The 22,100-nt window shown below is 50.2% G+C and overlaps 1 protein-coding gene across 3 annotated transcripts in view; it reads left to right on the forward strand.

Moving 5' to 3' along the window:
- AGAP1 (ArfGAP with GTPase domain, ankyrin repeat and PH domain 1) overlaps positions 1-22,100 on the forward strand; it is a 544,117-nt gene that overhangs the window by 407,632 nt on the left and 114,385 nt on the right. For all 3 annotated transcript variants that reach the window (XM_012648855.1, XM_012648858.1, XM_012648856.1), the window contains one exon: positions 4,587-4,748. In XM_012648855.1, coding sequence (XP_012504309.1) covers positions 4,587-4,748 — 162 coding nt within the window. The remainder of the gene's footprint in view (positions 1-4,586; positions 4,749-22,100) is intronic.

Genomic DNA, 22,100 nt, shown 5'->3' on the forward strand with positions numbered 1-22,100 from the left:
CGAACGGCCTTTATTCATCCCAAACACGTTTGAGGATGTGCCCTGGGGAAGAGGAGAAATGAAGGCCTCCCTTCAGAAAGCTCACACTCTCACCGGGATGGTGTCCAGGTGCACAGGTAATGAAGTGTCACCCCAGGGGCTGGGACACCTAGTGGAGCAGGGCTTCTCCTGGGGCTCCCTGCTTCGGCTTTGGAGGCCCAGAACTTCCTGATTTCCCTGCACCTGTCTAGCACCACACCTCCCCACGGCCTCCCGCCGGGGGCTGGGAGCGGGCTGTGTGGGTGCTGCAGAGACTGATGCGACCCCACCAAGACTTTTTCACTGGCAGGCCCCGGGGAGGGCACAAGTGGCCTAAGCCAGGACACGCCGGTGGCTGGCAGGATGTGAGCTGAAGTGGGGTGAGGTTGAGCGTGAGCAGGAGCGAGGAGGGGCAGGTTTGGGGAGTTGGGCTTTAAAGAAGGGCAGACATCGCCTGGTGCAGGGTGGGGACGTGGGGTCAGGGAGGGTTTTGTTGAAAATGGGAGATGATACAGCACGTCCCGTGCCAGCGGATAGGGTATACGATACTGGGGCCAGAGGCCCTGTCCGAGCAAGGGAGGGGGATCCAGCCCAGGGGGCATGGGCTTGGAGGGGGTGCACCCTTCCGAGGGATGCTTTTGTGGTTTTTTTGTCTTCAGTGAGGTGAAAAGTGAGGTCACCATGGGGGTGGAGGGAGGTGTGCAATGTTTAGAAAGGGAGGAGCAGCCGGGAGACAGCCTCCTGGAGAGTGGGAAATGGATTCAGGATAGAACCGCAGCAGGATGGAAGGGCAGGCCCATCCCTGAGAGTTACAACCACATGCAGAGGAGGCCGCGGCGCAGCGCTGCCCCCAGCCCTGCCGGCTCCAGGCGCACAGCAGGTGGAGGGTTGGAGTGAGGCTGGGGCCTTCCGATCAGGAGAGATGGAGGGAGAGGGGAGCAGGTGTGAAGCTCTGTCTTCACCCACCCTGGTCAATATCCTTTTATTGACACGGATGGGTATACAGAGGTGCATGCTCAGAACAGCCAAGAATAGCTGAGACTATTGTGAAAAATAACAAAGTGTAGCCCTAGGACACAAGTGGACAAAAAGAATAATGGGTTAGGACAGAGCGCCTAGCACTAGACCCAGCGCATGTGTGGAACCTGCCATAGGGACAGCATGTGCATGTGTTCCCAGTGTCTTAAAAAGAAATACTGGTACACAGTGATTTTTTAAAAAGCCCACTGGGCGGTGGCAATGGCAGGGGGTTTACACCAGTCAGCACAGAGGACATGAGCACTGGGGACAGCCACACCAGTCAGATTAGATGACGACAGACAGAATGCAGAGGTCCCTGCTGTGGGATCAACAGGAGTGCAGGACGAGAAATGCTAGTTTGGGACAGAGCATTAAAACAAAAGCCACAAGGAAAGTTGGGAATCACCAAGGACACTCAAGGGACAGAGTGAAACGATGAAAGGGTGGCCCCCGGGCAGCAGGCTTGTGTCTGCCTGTCCTGCCTGTCCTGCCTGTCTGCCTCCAGGGCTGGGCCCGCACCTTCTGAGCACAGGGACAGTCAGGACGACATTGTCTTCCCGTGTCCTGGCCCCATGCCTGGCACAGAGCAGCTTCTGAAGGCTTAACAGAGAGGGTGGGGCCGAGAGGGTAAAGACTAGAAACCTGGGCAAGAAATTCTTGAAATGAGAAAAAATGTTCACTATGGGGTTTGCTCACTGACTAACACATAGAAGGGCTGTTTTAGGAACAGTCGATGATCTTGGGGTCTCTAGACCACCTCCCTCCAGAACATTATGCAGCTTCTGAACGCCGTGAAATCATACATAAAATTTAATTCATCTAGCCTTTTTTTTCCAGGGTAACTACAGTTTTTATATGTTATTCAGTGGGATCTAGTATTTTTAAAATATATATAAGAACTACTACCTTAAAAAGATTAGTGTAACCTCGGGCCAAGGCTGGGGACCGGCCTCGGTGTCGTGCACATTGAGAAGGCCCCTTGGGTGCGCTGGGGAGAAGACAGCATCTCGGGGTCAGTACACGGAAGAAGTTAAGGGAAAGGGAGGGTGAAAGGACTTTGGCCATGGCACAAAGGACATCACGGTAAAGCAGTGATGAGGGAAGCCAGGTTTCGGGAGTCGGGAAGAAGATGAATGTGTGAGCCACCTATCCAGATAGAAACCTCGTCTGAAGCAGTCTAGAGGCTATGAGCAGGCTGGGAGCCAGACTCTAGCTTTGTGACTTTGATGAGTTACTTACCCTCCCCGTGTGCCTCAGTTTCCTTGTTTGTAAAATGCAGGTGGTGATAATAGCACATACTTAAGTGGGTTGTTAGAGGACTAAGTTAACGAATGTAAAGAGCTTAGATCGGTACCTGACTGTTGTGGCTTCTATAGGAGGCTTTGCTATTAGCACTAGAGTTTACAGTTAAGAAAATAACCATTTAAAGAATAATGGAGTCAAGGAAAGGGTGTGGGAAGGGGGATGAATGAATGTGAGTGATCTTGGGACACCCCCACGCCCCAAACAAAGGAAGCTGGTGGAGAGAGAGGACCCAGTGGAAGTAACTGGTCAAGATCCCTTAGAGGACAGGGGTGGGGCCAGGACAGGCTGGAAGGTTAGTGTAGCAGGAGAGAGGAGCTGTTCCTTCAGGAACGGGGCAGAGGACAGCTAGAGGAGAGGTCATTGTGGGGGACCTCCGTGGGGGCACACGAGGAAACGCACGGCCAAATCCCCACTGTCAACACCTCCTCCTGCCCTGCCGCCAGGACAGCAGCCCATCTGCATGGGCACTTGCATCTGAGCACAGAGGTCACTGACGCATGTGTGTGAAGCCCAGTCCAGCCCGGTGGAAGGAACGTCACTGAGACAACACCAAATTGCCACAGTTCCTGCAGCTCCTTAAAATGCCTATCGGTACTTCTACCTTCTGTGAGCAAGTGTCCACCCACAAGGAACGCGCCCGGCTTAGTCTTGGGGTCTTGCTCCATCACGTGCTGCTCAGGGTGTCCTGCAGGAGGTCCCTCCTCTGTGTGCACCGGGCACGGAGAATGAAGACTGAGCCTTCCTACCGTGCAGAGAGGGGCAAGGGAGACCTGGTCTTGGGATGGCCAAGGAGGTGCATCTGGGGCGTTCCTGAAACCATATACATGTCTCAGATACCTTAAGTTGTATGTTTTTACATTTCTCAGTATGTGATAACATTTTCTAGAACTTCACAAAATAAAAATATTTAAACTCATTTTGATTTCAAGTGTCTTTGTATTCGAAATCATGTCACCCTTCTGCTCACAGCCCTGCAGTGGTGCCCCCCTTCCCTCAGCATACGAGCCCCCTCCTCTCTCCAGCGCCGACTCCTGCCGCAGCCACCCTGGCCTTCCCTCTGTTCTGGAACTCACCGGGGTTGCTCCCTCCCTAGGGACCTCCCTAGTGACCTTCACACTCTTTCGTCATTGTCATGTCTCGGTACAAAAGTCTTCTTCTCAGCAAGACCTACCCTGACCACCCTGTTTAAAATGGTCCCCCCACCCCTGCTACCTCCTGCCCATCTTTCCAGGCGCCCACTCTCTTTCTCGTCACACTCACCTTCCCGCGTGCTCGGGGTTCCGCCCGGCCGCAGCGTCCGCGCCACGCCAGCGGCTCTCTTTGTCTGTCTCTCGCAGTCAGTGATGGGTGCCGTCTCCATAGAAAAGCTGCTGGCCCACCGCAGGTGCTCAGAAAATACCCGTGGAGTGAATGCCGTATTGCATAGAACTCCGTGTTTTGAATTATAAAGATGCTGAATTGTGAGGCAAAGAATTTTCGGGGCTTTAGAGGTTTAGACCACCCGTGTTTCATCATTTTTTTCAGTGTACTTCTCTGTTCTGGTTGAATTACAAGTTCATTCCTGGTCATTTAGCACCTCTTCAGCCTTCTCTTTGATAAACATAAAAGTAGACATAATAAATTGAGAGTTTCACTTGTAGTGAATAATCACATTTGTATACTGGTTTTGAAACTTTTATCAGTATCTTCAATGAATCAGAAATTGGCGGGTCTGTGACTTCTAAACCCCGTTGCTGGACATGAGTGAGCGAGCGAGCGGTACAGTGTTTTCTCCGGAACTGAAATGAACGCAGTTACAGTCACGTGCAAGGTTGGGAGGAGAGCGGGAGAGCCGGGAATGCCTCGCCCGCGCACACCCAGATCAAACCCATCTGAGATGACACTTCCCTCTCTGCCCTTAAGTGTCTTTGTTTTACTTCTGATATATCAAGGGAATTATGGGAGCAGAAAAATAAACAACTAAAAAGCATAAACTCACCACTTTCCTTCTCCAGACTCCAGTCATGCAAAGTAGAGAATTTTAAATTCTCTGTAGCAAAAGGTGCTGTAGAAGTAAATGCTGGTTTGACTGTCAGGTGGCATTTGAGCAAAGGGGCGCGTGGTCGCCAGTCCCGCCATCTCGCGACAGCACGTCACCTGCAGGGCCGTGTGGTATCGGAGGAACGTTGCCTCGGTGTTTTTGCAAAGTCTGCTTTCTAAGTGCTCACCCTTTGCATTCTTTTGCCTTTTCCGGTCCGATACAGACACGGGGCTGGGCGACTCCGTCTGCTCCAGCCCGAGTATCTCCAGCACCACCAGCCCCAAGCTCGACCCGCCCCCGTCCCCGCACGCCAACAGAAAGAAGCACCGAAGGAAGAAAAGTACCAGCAACTTCAAGGCCGACGGTTTCTCCGGCACTGCTGAAGGTAAGGTTTCCCGGGACGCCCAGGGTGAGAGTCGACACTTCTGAACGTTGGTTTTTATTTTTCAAATTCATGAAACCAGACCCCCTAGAACCATGAATGCACAGTAATGCAGGTCACCTCATGTGCCTTCTGTTTGCACAGTGGCACAAGGGGCCCTTGGGGCCCTCTCATCACTGACCGGTTCTCAAATTACACAACCAAATCCCTCCTACCTCTGGCAATTGCCGCTGGCGGAGGTGATGCTGGTCTCCGGTCATAGGCCTGATCAGTTCCTGTCGTCTTGCCCGGCCTCGGCAACCTGGGCTGACAGTGCCCACGCCAGCGAGGTGGGCCATGTCATATTACTCTGATAAAAACCATCCCCACTCCTAACCTGGGAGTCATCTCTGGTATCGGCTAGTCTTTAATAAGGTAGCTGCCTCGATTCTGGCTTTTTCAGCGTGTTATGATAAACGCCTCTTCTGTTGATACCCATCACCTGTTTTTGTCTCGTGTGCTCTATTAATATTCCGGCTGTCACAGTTTGTCTTTGTTCCCCTTGGACTTGGCGAGTCCTTTCTTAGTTTTTATTCCCAGTGCCGGCTGGACGTGATCTTTCTGAAGTGGCTCCTTAAGTGAAGTTACTGTTTTATGCCACGGATACACGTGGCGACACGCAAGTGCGCTTGCACACACACGCGCCACGTTAAACTAACCGCGTTAATTTTACCTCTCAAGTCAAAGAAATACTTCAAAGGAAAATTAAAATTTCAAGACATTGCTGTCATAACACGCCTTATTACTTGTGAGACCAACAATAGAGAGAGCGTAGCCTCGGCGAGGGTCCCACGTACTCAGGAACTACCCTTAGTACTCAGGTCCTTCTTCCTTCTCTCTTTCTGCCACGTTTTTTCCGAATACTGTGCTCGTTTGGTCGTCCAGAACTTAAACTGCAAGTTGTAAGATGGTCACGTTAGAGAAGGCGGCCTGTTCCCTCCCGATGTCCAGAGACGCATCTGTAACCCCCGTGCTCATGCTCGCCGGGAAGGAGCAGAGCGCGTGGTGTGTGAGTGTGACTTCCATACCCCGGTGCCCCGGGCGGCGGTGTGTTTATCACGGGGAGGCCGAGGCTCAGCCCCGTGTGGCTCACCAGGAAAGCCCTTCTCCTCCGCATTTCTTCCATAGCGCATCCCGTAAGCTTCCTGCTAAGTTTAGCTAATAAAAACCGATTTTCTCGTGTTGTGATAAATGAGGATGATTCTGTTGTATCAGCAGTAGTGGAAAAATAATGATCATGGGTCAGAGCACCCCCCCCCCCATGCCACCGACCTTCCCACTGAGAAAGGATTTAGCCACAAATGCTGAGCGTGGATGAGACGCCCACAAAGCCTCACCCCACCCTGACCCGAGGCCTGGGGCAGAACCAGGCAGAGGCACGGCCTGTCTGCGGGGTGGGCAGCGCGTGTCCTGTACACCGCACACGGCACACGCAGGGGAGGGGTGGGGTTCCCTCTAGGGAAAGGCCACGTGCTCGTTTTCACAGCTGTGTGTCTTTCGTAGATGTCATGTGTTTCCAGCTAATGTCTGTGACTTTTTTTAAAAAACACAACCTGGTAGAAACTGATTACCAGGTCCACCTCTGACACCTGTATACATTTTAGTCATCCTGCCTACCTGCGGACTACCGTGTAAGGCGCGTGGACGAGGCGCAGCCTGCCTGTAAATTGGTGGCATTTGCATGTTTAGTTGGCAGCTGGTCACACACTGTCACATTGAGCCAACAGTGAGTTTGACGGAACTTTGGGAAGTGACCGTGAGTGTTTTGGACTCCTGAGGTGTTTGGAGTCTGCTTCCTGAGTGAATGGACTGTGTGTGGGGCCGGGTGATAGCGTGTCACCAGGCTGCCGCAGGGAGGACCTGTCTGAGCAACAGCCGTGGGCCTGTCACTCAAGGCCTGGTTAGTCTTCCTGCTGCGGTGCTGACGCCACAGACAGGCAGACTCCAGGCACTGTGCTAGCTCCCGAATTAGAAATCACAGCAGTGTCTCCAGCGTGGACACGTACGTGGGTGACGTGTTCGGAAGTTCAAGGCAAAGGTCAGAAGGGAACTGCCGCTCACTCTCTGATTAAGAGTCTGAGCTCCGTGACATCGTGGCTGTGACATCCTGGGGGTAGAAAATAAGCAATAAGTTCTTCATAAAAAGAAAATGTATCATTTTTCCCTCGGAAAAGTTACATGTCGGACTATAAATGAGTCATTCTTGTGAAACGCTCTGTATTTCGTTGTGTCAAAGGGATATTTTTCCTCCACATTTTAACACTTCTGGAATCAGAACATCCCCTGCCATTCATGTCATTTCAGATTCAATGATATACAATATTTTTAATGGTCTTACTAACCATTAATTACTTGAAAGTATATTATGTAAACCAGCGGTCCCTAACCTGCTTGGCACCAGGGACCGGTTTCATGGAAGACGGTTGGGGAGGGCGAGGGCGGAGCTCAGGCGGTGGCGCGAGCGACGGGGAGCGGCTGTGAATACAGGCGGAGCTTCACTCGCTCCCCTCTTGCTGTGACCCCCCCCAAGTTTCATGGAAGACAGTTTTTCCATGGGGTGGGGGGAGCTCTGCACACGGGGTTTGGGGACCGCAGATATAACATCCAGATTAAACATTCTGTTCTTAAAATTAAAGCTAATTGTTTATATTTTATTTTTTGAGGATACCGCTTAACGATAAGAAAATATTTCTGCTTCTCTCGCACTACCAGTGTGTTCTTGTTTGACCGAGTGCTGAAAAGTCGCAGCTGCAGATACTAATATAAAGAAGTTGTCTGTAGCATAGTTGAATTTTATAGCTTTGACATACCCTATTGGAAGACATGACCAGATTCAAATCTCTCTAGCGTGTAAGAAAGTAAAATGCCGTTGAAGGTCAGCTGATCTAATCAGGGTCCCAGGGACTCAGTGGTGCCCTCAGGCTGGGTCACAGGGGACAGTCTCCACCAGGACTGTCTGCAGAGGTGCAGGAAAGGCCACAGGTCTGGTGCGGAACCCGGGGGTATGACAGGGCAGAGAGAGAGGCACTGTCTGGGGAAGGCCTCCCAGGGGCCGGGAACCTCAAAAAGGGGACACATCCAGCCGTGGTGACCTGGAGGGTGGGGGCCCCAGGGAAGCACCCTGACCTCACTCTCCCCACTCTGGTCTTCTGCTGCCCCTCCACCCCCCACCGGCCCCGACCACATCCAACCAGAAGCCAAAGGGCCGGAGAGCCCCAGATGCGACCGCACAGCCTGTTCCCAGGGCGGAGACGGAGCCAGCAGCAGCCGTGACACGCTCTGCCTTTGTGGCTCAAAGGCCTGGGGAAGTCTGTGCCACCGACTCTCTGCTCACGTTTCACAGGCACAGGCCAGAAGGCTCTTGAGGGCGGTGTGTGCTGCCCACTGCTGTCACCGAGGCCCCACCCGAGCCTGCCACGGCAGCCCTCCGAGCTTCCTGAGTGGACTTCCGTGCTCCCCTGGCTGCGCAGACGAGGAGCCTGTCCTACGTCTTCCTGGACTTCCCGCCGAGCGCAGAGGCTCCGACGCCAGCTGTTTCCGTGTCTGGGGCGCGCTCGTTCAGGAAGGAAAGGCGGAAAATGCACGTCAGTGCGGGTGCTGCTCAGACCCCGAACGCTCGCCCGCACACATGGAGGCTGAGTGCGGCTCGCGGAGGTGAAGTCGCCCCTTCCGTGCAGTCTCCTGCTGCGTGGCTCCTCATCCCGCCGTGTCGTCGTGGCTCTCTGTGCGGAAGGACAGTAGCTAAATCCTGCACTGGACGGCAGAGGATGCCGGAAACTCGCTTGAAGAGATCATTTTCTTATGTTTACAATTTAAAATGAATTGGATGAATCTAGTCAATTACAGAAGCAGAGACTATGACTGAAGAATTTCCTATCTGTAGAAATACCTTGGATTCCCACGTGGTGGCTTGACTGACTCACGTGTCTGATGACGGACGGAGATGTTGGAGGATCCGGCCAGTCCCAGCTCACTCTTACATAATGAGGACCTGCGCTGTGCTTGGTGACGACTGTGGACCAGCGGGCGGGTTTCAGATGTGACCAGGAAGAGTGGTGCCGGGGCCAGAAGCCCACACCACGTAGGGAACCAGAGGTGACACGGGAGGGAGTGTGGTGAGGGCCCGAGCCACGGCCGGGCTGCTGGTGACCGGGCAGTGGAAGGTCCACCGGGCGCAGTGCGGGCCTCGCTTGTCCGGCTGGCACAGGTGGTTTCAGAGGGACACATGGTGGACGCTTCAAGGAGATGGATTTTGTTCAGGTTTTAAACGGAAAACTCGAAGAACCGGGGCTGCCCTGAGAGGGAGTGACCCCGGCCCCGCCGTGGTGCGGCACTGGTAGGGCCTTTGTAGAGGAATTCGGGTAGCGGCACCACGGCCCTGGAATCCTGGCAGGACCAGGTTTAATTACGCGTGCCAGGGACAGCTCTTGGGCAGCGAGGGTTTTCCAGATCTTTAATGACTTGTCACCTTTTGGCATTGTCTTTGAATTGCAGTGCTTTCTGGGTATCTTCTTATCCGGGGTCCGGTATTGAGGTCGTCGTCGCTAAAATGAAGCAGCAGTCCCTGCAGTCCCAGTCCGGGGCCCCGGATCCGGTGGCTCTCGTTAGTTTTCTAACATTCATGCAAGTTTGCATCGAGTGCTAATTTCCCTGTTTCCCCAGTGAAAAGGCTGAAGTAGGGAGAGGTTAAGTGGCTTTCTTGTCCAGGGTCATGTTGCTGGTAGGTGACAGAACTGTCTCTTAATTCTCTACCGCAAACTCTTTCCACCAGGCAAAAAGCAAGTCTTTGAGGTATGTGGAGCGGCTTTTGAATCTAGGAGTGGGGCAGACTGAATAGCTTCCTTGATATTTCTGAGATTCCATGTAAAGACACTGACTTTTATATGGCTCATAACATCTCGAAGTTGTGTAGCAAAGATCTTTCTTTTAAAATGCAGGGCCAGTCCGGATGTGCCCAATCTTATTATATAAGAAGGTATGCAGAAATCCTGGTGTTTTTTCCCCCACCTGGGTTCATGGTGCTTTGTTCTAAAGGTCTCCGAGGGGAATTTATCTTCTCTCTCTCATCGTGTTCCTTTGCTTGTTCATTCTGGGTCTTTACCAAACCATTGTGTGGTTGATCCTGGTGGATATTGGAAGATTATCTTGTGGATGGTAAGTCACAAGGGCCCTCTCTCTGTTTCGGCAGAAAATGAATTGCTCGTGGTAGCTGCCCCGGATGGCAGCAGGCAATGAAGTGTTGACAAATTTTGTTAACTCCGGAGTTGTAAAGGTCACCCAGGATTTAGGCTTCCTTCCCCCTTTCAAAGGAGAACCTGAAATTGTGGATCATTTTATTCTTTCATCAAATATTAAGCAGCCACCACAGGGAAAGCACGATGTATTTCACTTCATGGGAGGAACTGGGAAATAGAACTCAGTTCCCGTCTCTCCCCAAGACACGTGGAGCCTTAATATGGAGAAGAGACGTACACGAGAAACTACACCGTGGACGTCAGGCAGAATAGTTAAGAAAAGCATAGGTCTTCAGAAGAAGGACAAAAACGCATTGAATGTAAACGTTAGGGAAAGGTAACCTGTGGTAGAATTTAATTTTCTGCAGATCTAGGACATAATGATTATCTTATTTAATAAAACTCTGCAGAAGGCATCACTTTTTCATTAAATGTGGTCTATTTACAACTTAAAACAGCAGTGGTGGTGAATTAATTAGTCACAAAATGGAGTTTTATTTTCACTTAGATACTAAGAAACAGATGTTGCTATTCTTGATCAGTTACCTTTTACCTTAGGACATTTTTTTATTCATTAGTTGATGTTTTGGAAGATACTTTGGAGAAAAAATAAAGAATTGTGCATGCGTAATGCACAGGCTTTATCTTTCCTGCATACTCATTATTACAAAAAAGCAATACGTAGGTGCATGCAAGCTCTCAGTTAATCTGGAACCATCCGATTGTGTGACTGTCACGCAATTTAAGCCATCTTTGGGTAATTTGGGGATTTTGCACACCATGCTTGAGAGGCCAGCGTGTTTGCTTTTTTGTCTGGGCTCTAACCAGGCCGTAAGTGTCTTACTCCCATGAGGTTCTCATCTTTCCTCACTCCGTGGGCACAGTCAGCATGTATGCACGTGAGGGTGCACACGTGCATGTGTGTTAGAAGTCATGGCCCAGGAACTGTCATCTTCAGGGTTTACTTCCTGTCCTCAGGGGCTTTCTCATTTAATTCTGCATGACTTGGAGGTGGCTGGAGGGGCAGGGGAGGAAGATTTATGAGAGCTGATTGTGCTCTTGTCCCTGTCACTCGCCACTCCCGGGTTTCTTCCATTCATCTGTGCACATTCCACTGGCGCCCACATGTCCACTCCTTGTTTTAACTTTGGCCCCTACCCTGAAAAAGAAGTCTCTGTAAATGGCTCCATAGAAACTCCATAATCAACAGGAATTTTTGATACAATAAGGGCTTCTTAATTAAACGTCCTTATCATTGAACAGTTGGTTTGTACATCTCAATAGTTGCCTTGAGCAGTTAATTATAGAGAATGTGGAAAACCAAGTATCAGAACATCTTCCTGAAAGATATACCTAAAATGCAGTAATTTTGACTCCGCAGGGGGTGTCAAAGAAACTGTCTGGGTTTTGTCATCCTTGAGCCGTCAGTGACGGGAGACCCCATGTATCCCGACGGACTCACTCCCCACAAACCAGATCACTTTCCCAAAGAGAGTGAGTGCTCAGGTTGTGACTCCAGCTTCCAAGAGAACGAACTTGCTGAAATTGAGTAGATCTGGGTTTACTCTAGACATTGACATTGTAGATTAGGCACAGTTGACTCAAAAGCCATCCTGCAGTGTACAGTCCGGCCGCCACAAACACACACAAGCTCTCAGCGCTCTCAGATCCTTTGTGGAAGTCGGCAGGTCGGAAATAAACAAAGATGAGTCGATGGCAGCAGGGGCAGCCGGAACAGAGGATTCCCATCATGATGCACCGACGGACAAGAAGAGGATTTTGGTAGTTGTTTCTTTTTTTTTTTTGAGTACACGCAAACCAAAGGGGTTAGACTGTGGTCCGTGAAAGTGCATTGAGCACCCACTGCATGCCAGGAGCTGTGCCTGGCTCTGCATGTCAGAGCGACTGGGTGGCCCGGCCTTCAGGATGCCCACGGTCCCGTAGAGAAGGCAGGTGGGTAGCAGGCTGGTGCGGGGAGCCCTGGCTGCCTGAGAGCCTCTCAGGGAGACTCCAAAGAGGGGACGGAAACTCACATCTCATACTGAGAATGAAGTATCTGCTGTTCCAGGAAGAAATCCAAAAAGTGAGTACAGGCTAAATAAATCTCGTTACGAGGTGGCTTAGCGCTCCGGCCGGGTCCGAGGCAAATCCCGATGCAACAGGACAAGCGTTCAAGCGCCCTGGTCTCCTGCAGAAGCGTAGACTCACCTTTGAAGATGCAGACTTCTTGCAAGGCCCCTTCCTACAACACAGGTGTGTGACGGACCTCGACACTGTCTGTACTCAGAGGTGCTTTTCCTGCCGGCGCGGCTTGGTCGGCACAAGCTGCCCACGGGCTCCGGCGTCCATCCGCAGAGAACGTGGGACAGCACACTTTCCTCCACGCTGGGATCGGAATTCGGCCTCGCATGGGGACCCTGAGTCAGCTGACTTTCAGGAGAGTCTAGCAACTGTCTTGAAGTCATTTTCTTGATGGCCTAAAAATGTTAGAGCTCTCAGGGTCTCTGAATATCACGTAGGCGATGAAATCGTGGCTGACTCAGACCAGGGTCGAAAGCTGTTGAGACGGAACCGGCTCCGGTGGCCAGTGCTGCCCAACTCGTGTCGTCCTTACTGTTCTGATCCTCGTCTGCTTTTTATACTCGCCCCTGCCGCGTGTATTTTATCACAGAAAGTACAGGGCGCAAAGCGAAACACAGCGTTGAGGAGAAAGGTGTGGTGCCGTGTCCGAGTCTCACGCATGAGGATGTTTTGTCTCGGCCTTGGCAGCCCTCAGATGTTGGTGGGCCCCGTTGGACACGTGTGGCCGGGGGCTTCAGGCCGGAGAGATGCCTGGGAGGTTTATATTTTCACACGCTCTGGCCAGGCGTGCTTCGTCTTTCCTCCCCACCCTGGCAATGGTGAAACCGGGCAGTGTTTTATCACACATGCGGCAGAGACTTCATGCCCCTTCCTAAAGATGTAAAACTAAAGGAGATGTTGATGAAAACAAAACTTGGTCTGCGTGAAAGCAACTTGGCAAACAGAAAGGACAAGATAAAATTGCAGACACCTTTCCTCTTGGCTTAGCAGGCTACATCCAGATCCCACAGCCTGGGTGGCTCGAGCAGCAGACACGTATGCTCACGGCTCTGTAGGCTAGCAAGTCCAAGATCACGGTGCCGGCCAAGTCCGCTCCTGGTGAGGGCTCTCTTCCTGGCCTGCAGGTGGCCTTTTCCTGCCATGTCCTCACATGGCCTTTCTAAGGTGTGTGCATGCAAAGAACGAGAGGGACGATTAGAGGGGCCCCACCATCATGACCTCCTCTGACCCTAATAACTCCCAAAGGCCGAGTCTCCAAATGCCATCACACTGTTGTTTAGGGCTTCAACACATGAATAGGGTGGGGGGGTAGATAAGCATTCAGCTCATAAGACCATGGAACTTTCTGTTCCTGTCCCTGGGAGTTAATGTGCCTGTGGCCACCACCCACCCACCCTGTGCCATCTAAGGAGAGTATTTCATGCACTCTCCTTGGTCAGAAACTACTACACAGATCGAGACTGTTCTCTCCCCTCCACTCGTCCTTCCCTGGGCCTTGGATTCAGTGTTAGGATATGTCATCAAACACAAGGATGGAAACCAGGGTTGGCTCACTGTTCTTAAACGTGTGTTATCTTATTGCATCCTTCAGACAGCCCTGTAGTGTTGGCACGTGAGTGGTGGTGTTTCTGTATTCACAAATGAGGGAAGAGGTTGAGTATTTTCCTAAGACCAACAGGCGAGTGGTGAGCTCAGGATCCCCACCAGGCCTCTGGGACTTGGAAGTCTGTGTTTCACTTTGTACCTGCGCCATCCACCTGGACGGGCTTCAGGGCCTGGGGCTTGCAGAGGAGCCATCCGCAGGCCGGTGGCTCTCAGTCCTGCAGCTCTGGGAGCTGCTCCTCCCTCCGCACCCCTGTGTTTCTGCAGCACAGCAGGGCCGTGCCCATGGCTCCCCACCACTGCCCTGCAGGCGTTCCTCCACTGGTCGATCTTGGCCCCTTTCTCAGGAGCCCTGTTGTGATGTTGTGATGGGGCTTCTTTGCAGACAAATTTCTTTTTCTCTTGCAAGCGCATGCACACTCGATCATTCAAATAAAAGATACAATTCTCTGCTTCAGCTGCTTTGCAGACAGTTGGAACATACAGGGCTAGACAACAGACTGCGTTACAAAGGGACATCTTTCCGGAAATTTTTTGGGACTTGTGGACATTCAATTCAGATACAGTAAACCCAGTTTTTGTGTTCATTCTAAAACTGATATGCTTTCTCTTTTCTTTTCTTCCTTTTTTTTTCTTGATGAGGGGAGTGAGGTTTGTTTTTTAGAGGTGGGGATCTTGCTATGTTGCCCACGCTGGACTCGAACTCACAACCCTCCCGCTCAGCCTCCTTAGTAGCTGGGACTACAGGCACACGCACGCCACGGCGCCCAGCTGGAGTGAGCATTTTTAGGGGCGGTTGGAAGTTGGAAGGAGGAGGGTGGTGGTTGATCAAGCCGCCATCGTCCATTTGAATCCTGCATTGCTGATTTCAGTATTCATCAAACGTCCGACCCTCCGGGCTGCCGGGGCTGTTCGCGGTTACCGGCTCACTCCCATTGTATTGAGGTGTGTTATTAGTGCTCGGAGAAGGCGTGGTTTGAGATGAAGGCTGTGTGTTTGTTTAGCGATCTTTGCTCATCCCCTCCTGCCTTCCCAGTCCCCTTGCTCATCTCAGACACACAGGAGGCGCCGGGCGTGAAGCCCGGGGTGCGTGCTCTGCAGGCATCGCCGTGCACACGCGCACAACTTCACAAGGGCCTCTTGTGCACGTGGGACGTGGAGAAAATTGGCCATTTGTCTGTGGGGTAATGGGCTTTGCTGCAATATGAAAATCTATCAAATGGTTAAATTCAATGACATTATATCAGAGTTCATGAAAAGTGCCTACTGCACACAGTTTAATTCTATTTAATTTTTTTAAGGGGGAAAAAAAGCAAAGGGAAAATGTTTTAGTTTTCTCTTAAGCTGATTTCTCTCTGCTTTTTCTTAAAAGTGCCTTTCTAGTTGCCACACAGTGATGTGATCATTATCTGCCACCTCGTCGCCTTGCTGCCTCTACATGCAGTAAAATACAAAAAAAAAAAAAAGAGAGAGAGAGAAACCAGGGGAGCTTGTGAAGTATGACTCCCCATCCCAAGACTCATTGCCTGCGATTCGTACCGCTTGACAGTAATGATCTTATTACAGTACTGTGGACCTTGAAGAGATTTCATGAGGAGAGTGAAAGGACGAACCTCCGTGTAATCAAGTGGCGCCGAATATTCCACGCGTTTTTGATCACACACTGATTGGGCACAGTTTTAGCCCATCTTCTAGTCAATTATGCATGGCCCCTGTGCTCCTCGGATAGTCAGAAACATTGATGGCTGTTGTCTGGGTTTTGGCAGGCGGCCAGGGGTTTGAAGTGCCTTGCACACCGTCATCCGGGATAAGTGCTTTTTAGTTGGAATTGATTACCTTTCTTTGGGTTTTGCTTAATGGCAAAACCGCATTTGGAGAGGGCTTCAGGTGAAAAATGGACGTATCAGCCATCGAGAGCATCCGGACTCCTAGTCGATTTTTAGGTTCCTCTTGTTTCCGTCTAATTTCTATTTAATGATATAATGTTTGATAATATTTAAGATATCTCACCGCATTTGCCGCTGAGCGCACATGTTGAGCGTCGTGGACAGGTTCAATGATGTGGCCGCCGTGTTCAGATTCCCAGATTATCCGGTGGACGCTCCGAGCTTTGAAGAGATCTGCCGGCTAGTTTCTGTCTTGGCAAAAAAGCTTTAATTATCTAAAGGTATTTTCATCTGCAGGAAAACAGTGAATTCTTCCGACCTTAAGTGATGTGGAGCACGTGTCAGCGTTGCTGGGGTCGGGCTCACGCTGCCGCCGTACACCCCCAGGGACTGTCACCTCAGAGCTCGTCCCCTTGTCTGCTTCCTACCCTTGGTGTCGAAGTTTAGACATTTGAGAGGATGGGCTCTTTCCTCCCAGAATGGTGTCTGTGCATGATACTGCCCGTTATAAAGATCAGGCATTTAAGCAAATAACAATATGTGTAAGAGAAAACTGTTAGAAACCAAGATTTTTACTTCCTCTTGCTACACTCAGATTCTTTTCTTCTAGGACTGAGAATCATTAGATAGGAAAATTTCAAAGTTCTTTCTTTTTTGCCATTGTGTGCAAGGCTGAGGAACTGGACACTCCAGAGTAAGTGACAGCTGTGAGATGTTTCTGAAAATCTGTCTCGAGAGCGTGCGGTGGGGTGGCGTCCAGCCACGGAGCAGACACGAGGGACGGCAGCCCTGGCATTTCTCCAGCGGCTGTTTCAATAGCCTGACTTGACTCTTCCTAATTAAATAAGTGGGTAGATTTGTTCTTTTACTTGATTTTCGTGCAGGTCTTCCTTGCTTTCTGCAGATAGGAGTACTTCTCCCCTTCTGCTGGCTCTGTAGAAACCCTGGTCTGCTGTAGGCATGGTTGCCAAAGGCCCTGAGAGAACCAGCCGGAATTTCTAGCTTAGTGTTCCGTACACACGCACACTGTATGCAAGGTTGCTGTTATTCTCAATTTCATGAAAATAAAATGTTTTCTATCATACTTTAGGTTTAGCAATGCCTCTTTCAAAGAGGAAACCAATCTATTACTAAGACCATCTATTAGCAATGATATTGCCACCAGGTGCTGACCCTTGCTGCGTGTCAGGCTCTGTGATTAGACACTTTGCGTTCTTGTGAGGGCGATGCCTCATCCCCATTTTTACAACTGAGGAAGCTGAGGGCCATCAAGTTCAACTAGCTTGCTCAGGCCACAGACACTAGAAGCGGCAGATCCAGCCTCCATCCAGCAAGGGGCACTGTCACATGTCCCCATGGTGACCTTCCTCCCTTGCAACGTTGTGTTTGTCTTTTCATTGATCGTGGCTCCAAATATTGGCTTGTCTAGGACTTTTCCTGTGGACTAAGTTTATATAAAATAAAGAATTTTATAATAGGTTATCCAAAGGATATTTCTTAATTTTAATAAGTTAATGTTCAAACCATAAAATGTTTTGATGTTTTACCCATGGCTGTGCTTCAACAGATTGACAGAATGTATTCTTACAACACTTGGAAAATATCAAACCCACAGTTAACAAATGATCAACGTTTGAAAGGCTATAATCGTAGAAGGCTGGCACATATAATGATGATCTGTTTACAGCCTGGTAATTTTACCTGAACATGTAAATCCATTTCTCACATTTAAAGAGAATCAAAGAGTCAGTGAACTTGAAGAAACAGTTTCATCAGTGAATGCAGAATAACTCTCATAATTAACATGTAATTATCCTGAACAGGCCAAGTAATTAAACAAGTTAAGATCTGTAAGTTTATTGACCCTCCCCCCAACATGACTTGATCCCTGACACGAGGGAACATCAGCTGGGAAGACCACAGCTAGGGTGGGAGGAGGGAGGGAAGCCTTCATCTGCCCGCACGAATCTTGGTCACTCACTCGGATTACTGGGAGCCACCATTGTAGTGTGGTGGTTTGAAGCAGTTTTCTTGGACAACTTTCAAATGGTGAACATAACCTGTAATTGTCATTGGTTCTAGGGGACTGCTGGAGGTAGGTGTTCTCAACCTCCCTCGCCCTCCTCTGCTGTCCCAGACATAGGGAAGGGACAGAGTGGGGTTGGGCCTCACTGGCACTATCTTACCCTGGGTGGTTCCAGAATGTAATTAATTTTCTTTCATTCTGGACATTTGAAGATTAAAATGACACAGTGGCCGGGCGCAGTGGCTCACGCCTGTAATCCTAGCACTCTGGGAGGCCGAGGTGGGCGGATTGTTTGAGCTCAGGAGTTCGAGACCATCCTGGGAAATAGTGAGACTCTCTCTCTATGAAAAAATAGAAAAATTAGCCAGTCATGTTGGTGGTGTACCTGTAGTCCCAGCTACCTGGGAGGCTGAGGCAGAAGCATCACTTGAGCCTGGGAGTTGGCGGTTGTAGTGAGCTTGGGCAACAGAGCAAGACCCTGTATTGAAAAAAAAATTTTTTTAAATAAAAAAATAACATGTTACTATCAAAAATGACTTGTTACCTTCTATTTACTATTGCCAGCTAAGCAGCTGAGTTTGCCCAGGAGAGCTGTTTTTTCAAAGTTGTTTTACTTAAAGAGTTTTAAAACAGGACTTGAAACCTATTAATTTATAGGCCAAATGTAATCCTTGCTTTAATTTTTGTCGTAACCCCTAAAAAGTATTTCGAAATATGGCTCCACACTGTCAAGATCGATGACTACACTGTGTGACCTTGATGGAATATTCCGTGAGCCGTCCAGGTCTGGGTGAAGGTGCTCGCTGCGGCAGGACCATTTGCTCAGAATCGGGTCTCCTGGGAGCTGGGGCTGGGGGGTGACCCCAGGGAGGGCAGGGCTGCAGCGGGAGCTCAGGTGCTGGTGTGGCAGGGGCACCAGGGCTGCTGCAGGGCGCAGGGCTGGGCGGGCGTCCACCGGGGCAGTGCTCTGGGGGCAAGGCAGGTGCCTGCCTGGCCTTCCGCTCCCGCTCAGCCCCTGCTTCGCGTGGGTGCCTCCCCTCCAGCGTGGGTCCTCCTTCCGCTCCCCGAGACCTGGCCCCTTTCCTCATTCTGTCTTCCTCTTTGGTTCTCCTTTTTTCTCTAAGACTTTCTCTTATTTTCTCTTTCCTTCTTTTCCCATCCATACCTTCATCTTCTTTTTCTCACTTTCTTATTCTCTTTCCTTATTTTTTTTTTCTTTTTTGAGCTTTTTTATTGTGGCAAAATACAGTCATGCACCACATAAAGATCTTTCAAAGATGGCCACGTATATGATGGTGGTCCCATGAGATTGTAAGTGCTCGTACTGTACCTTAGGTAAGTTTAGATGCACAAACACCGAACCACCGTGTCACCGCTGTCGGCAGCATTCAGTCCAGTGACGCGCTGTACAGGTGTGTAGCTGTGGTGTAGGAGCAGTGGACCATGCCATCTCGTTTGTGCGAGTACACTCTGTGATGTTCACACAATGATGAAATTGCCTGAAGATGCATTTCTCAGAACTATCCCTGTCATTGAGCAACTTTTGACTGTATATAACATAACATTTGCCATTTTAGCCGTGTTTTAGGGTACAGTTCAGTGGCATTAATTATATTCACACGTTCACAGCGTTGTACAACCATCACTACTATTTACTTTCGAAACATTCTCATCCCACCAAACAGGAATTAACTTCCCAATCTCGTTTTCTCCCAGCCACTGCAACCTCTAATCTACTTTCTGTCTGCGAACGTGCCAGTCTGGGCATTTCGCATAAGTAACATCACACCGTGTTTGTGCTTTTGTGCCTGGCTTCCTTTATCAGCACAGTGTCGCATGTGGACGCCCTTCCTTTTCATGGCTGAATAGTGTTCCATCGTGTGGATTTAACACATTTTGTTTATTTATCTATTGGTGGACACTGGGATTATTTCCACCTTCGGGCTACTGTGAATGATGCTGCAGTGAACACTGGCACACACATGTCTATTTGAGTCCTTGTTGGAGTACAGACCTAGGAGTGGAATTGCGGGTCGTGTGGTAGTTCTGTGTTTAGCTTTTTGATGAACCGCCGGATTCTCTCTTTCTTACACCACTGTCTGAATTCACTTATTCCTCATCCATAATGTGGAATCAAAGAGGCTCCTATAATTGAGCGAATCAACTTTTAGGCTCCCTATTAGTTACAAAAATATGTGACCTAAACATGCTACAATTTCTTTTTCAAAAAATAAAAACAAAAAGTCCTAAATATTTTCAGTTGAAACTCCTTTTTATGGGTATGTGACTGACGACTGAGTCCCCGTCCCTGCCGCCATGGACCAGTCGCCTAAGATGGTCCCTGCCGTGGACCCTGCCTAAGGTGCACCTCAGAGCTTCCCGTCATTAGGTTCTCTTCCCCGTCAGAAAGCGGTTTCTACACTTGGGGGTAAACGTTCTCTGCAGTGCGCGACTGTTTTCCCCAAGCGTTAGTTGCTTATTCGGGGCACATGGGCATTTCTCATTGTTGTAGTTTGTCTGCAGAGGTCAGCTTTTCCATTGTCTCTGAAACACTTGCATTTTTCTATAACTTTCCAGTAATGAGTGGCCCAGTGGCTAAATGGAATCTTAGAGACAAGAGATTATTATTTCTTTTTTATGCCGACTCCACTTTGGCCAAGATGAGCTCCCAGATTTCACTTCAGAATCTGCGACTTGTATTCCTTTCCCTGGACCCCTGCCTTTTTGCTGTGGTAGGCACACATTTCCCACATGGGGTGTCTCTGTTGCTACCCCAGTTTTCATCAGCCAAATGATTTTCCAAAGGATGGTTTGTTGTCAGCACTGCTCTGCCCAGGTGGTGGCGGTCCTCTCGTGCCTGTGCGTCTTTGCCTGGGGTCCTACAGGCTTTAGCGTGGGTCTCCCGAGGAACACGTGCAATCACCATGACCACGTTCCGTGGCTTCCTTGGCTGACAATTGTAGAGTTTTTCTCATTTTCCTGTTCCTAAGAGTTTGCATCCCCTGGGGACGTCCCTCAGATAGTGCTGTAGGGTTATTATCATCCAAGACGTGGAAAACACTAAATCTTCATGACTCGTAACTTCCGGGTCCTTCCTTCTTCCTTGAAATTTAGGTATTTTTGACTCAAGCTGATATCATTGGCTGTGCCCTACTCAGGGGACACCACTGTGCGTTGCCAGGGGAGCTGGGGACAGCACCGCCCACCAGGCCTTGCGGTCCAGGAGGAGTGTGTCACCAGTGCTGCATGTGGCTTCACCAAGTTCCTCAGCCCTTCCGGGGACTTTGCAAGCAAGGATGTCCTGAGTAAAATCCTGGTTCCTGAGACCTGCTCCCAGCTGGTACCATGGGTGGAAGAAGAGCAGAGCCAAAGAAGACATCAGGACTGTCCTCAGCTCAGCAGTGATGGGTGTGGGGACGAGCTGGGCTGGAGGGAGAGTTTGTCGCGGGCACGGTGGCGGTGTGGCTGAGGGCTGCCTGCGTGGAAGGAGGACGTGATGCTGCGCGCGGAGCTTGGGGCCATCCAGGAAGATGTGGGAGAAACTGGAGGGATCCGGAGAGTTAGGCTGCGCCGGCTCCTGGGAGGAGGTTGGAGGAAGAACAGTGAGTCCAGCAGCCCTGAGGGGGAGGGAGGACCGGGGGTGGCCAGGGAGGACAGAAGACGCTGGCAAGCTGTCAGTCCCTGCAGGAGAAGCCGGAGAGTGCCAGGGTCAGATCAGCCACTCATCGGGAGGGACAGGCGGAGAAGGGGAGCCAGTGCCTCCTCTGGCCCAGAGGAGAATGAGGAGAGAGTGAGGGAGCGGCTGGCTGGCCAGCTCCTGGGACAATTTTTAAATCACTGATTTAAAACTGACATGTGGATTTATTTGGCCTCGGGGGCCTGAGCACCAGGGGATTGAATTGTACAGCCAGGGTTAGGATCCAGTGGTTTGGGTTAAGGTCAACTAGGACTGTAGACAAAACCAGCAGGGCCAAGGGCTTGAAGCCCCAGAAGCTGGGCTTACATTGCCCAAGGCTTCCACCATAGGATTCCTCATCTGTCATGACCTTTTTATGTTTTTCCTACCCTTTTTTGTTGTTGTTTTGAGACAGGGTCTCACACAGGCTCAAGAGCAATGGAGTGTGATCATAGCTCACTGCAACCTCAAATTCCTGGGCTCAAACGATCCTCCTGGCTCAGCCTCCCAAGTAGCTAGTACTACAGGTGTGCGCCACCACGCCTGGCTGATATTTTTATTTTTTTGATGGATAGAGATGGGGTCTCACCCTGTTGCTGAGACTGATTGCAAACTCCTGGCCTCAAGTGATCCTCCCAGCTCAGCCTCCCAAAGTGCTGGTATTATAGACATGAGCCACTGTACCCAGGCTGTTTTATTGGTTTAAATCAAATTTCAGACAATGAAAGCTCAAATATTACCTGTTGTGTTAAACAAGATACCAAAGGTACTATTTGAATAGTAGCTGCTGCTTTCAAGATAAGTCGTCCT

Source organism: Propithecus coquereli, unplaced genomic scaffold (assembly GCF_000956105.1).
Source record: "Propithecus coquereli isolate 6110/MARCELLA unplaced genomic scaffold, Pcoq_1.0 Scaffold295, whole genome shotgun sequence".
NCBI lineage: Eukaryota > Metazoa > Chordata > Mammalia > Primates > Indriidae > Propithecus > Propithecus coquereli.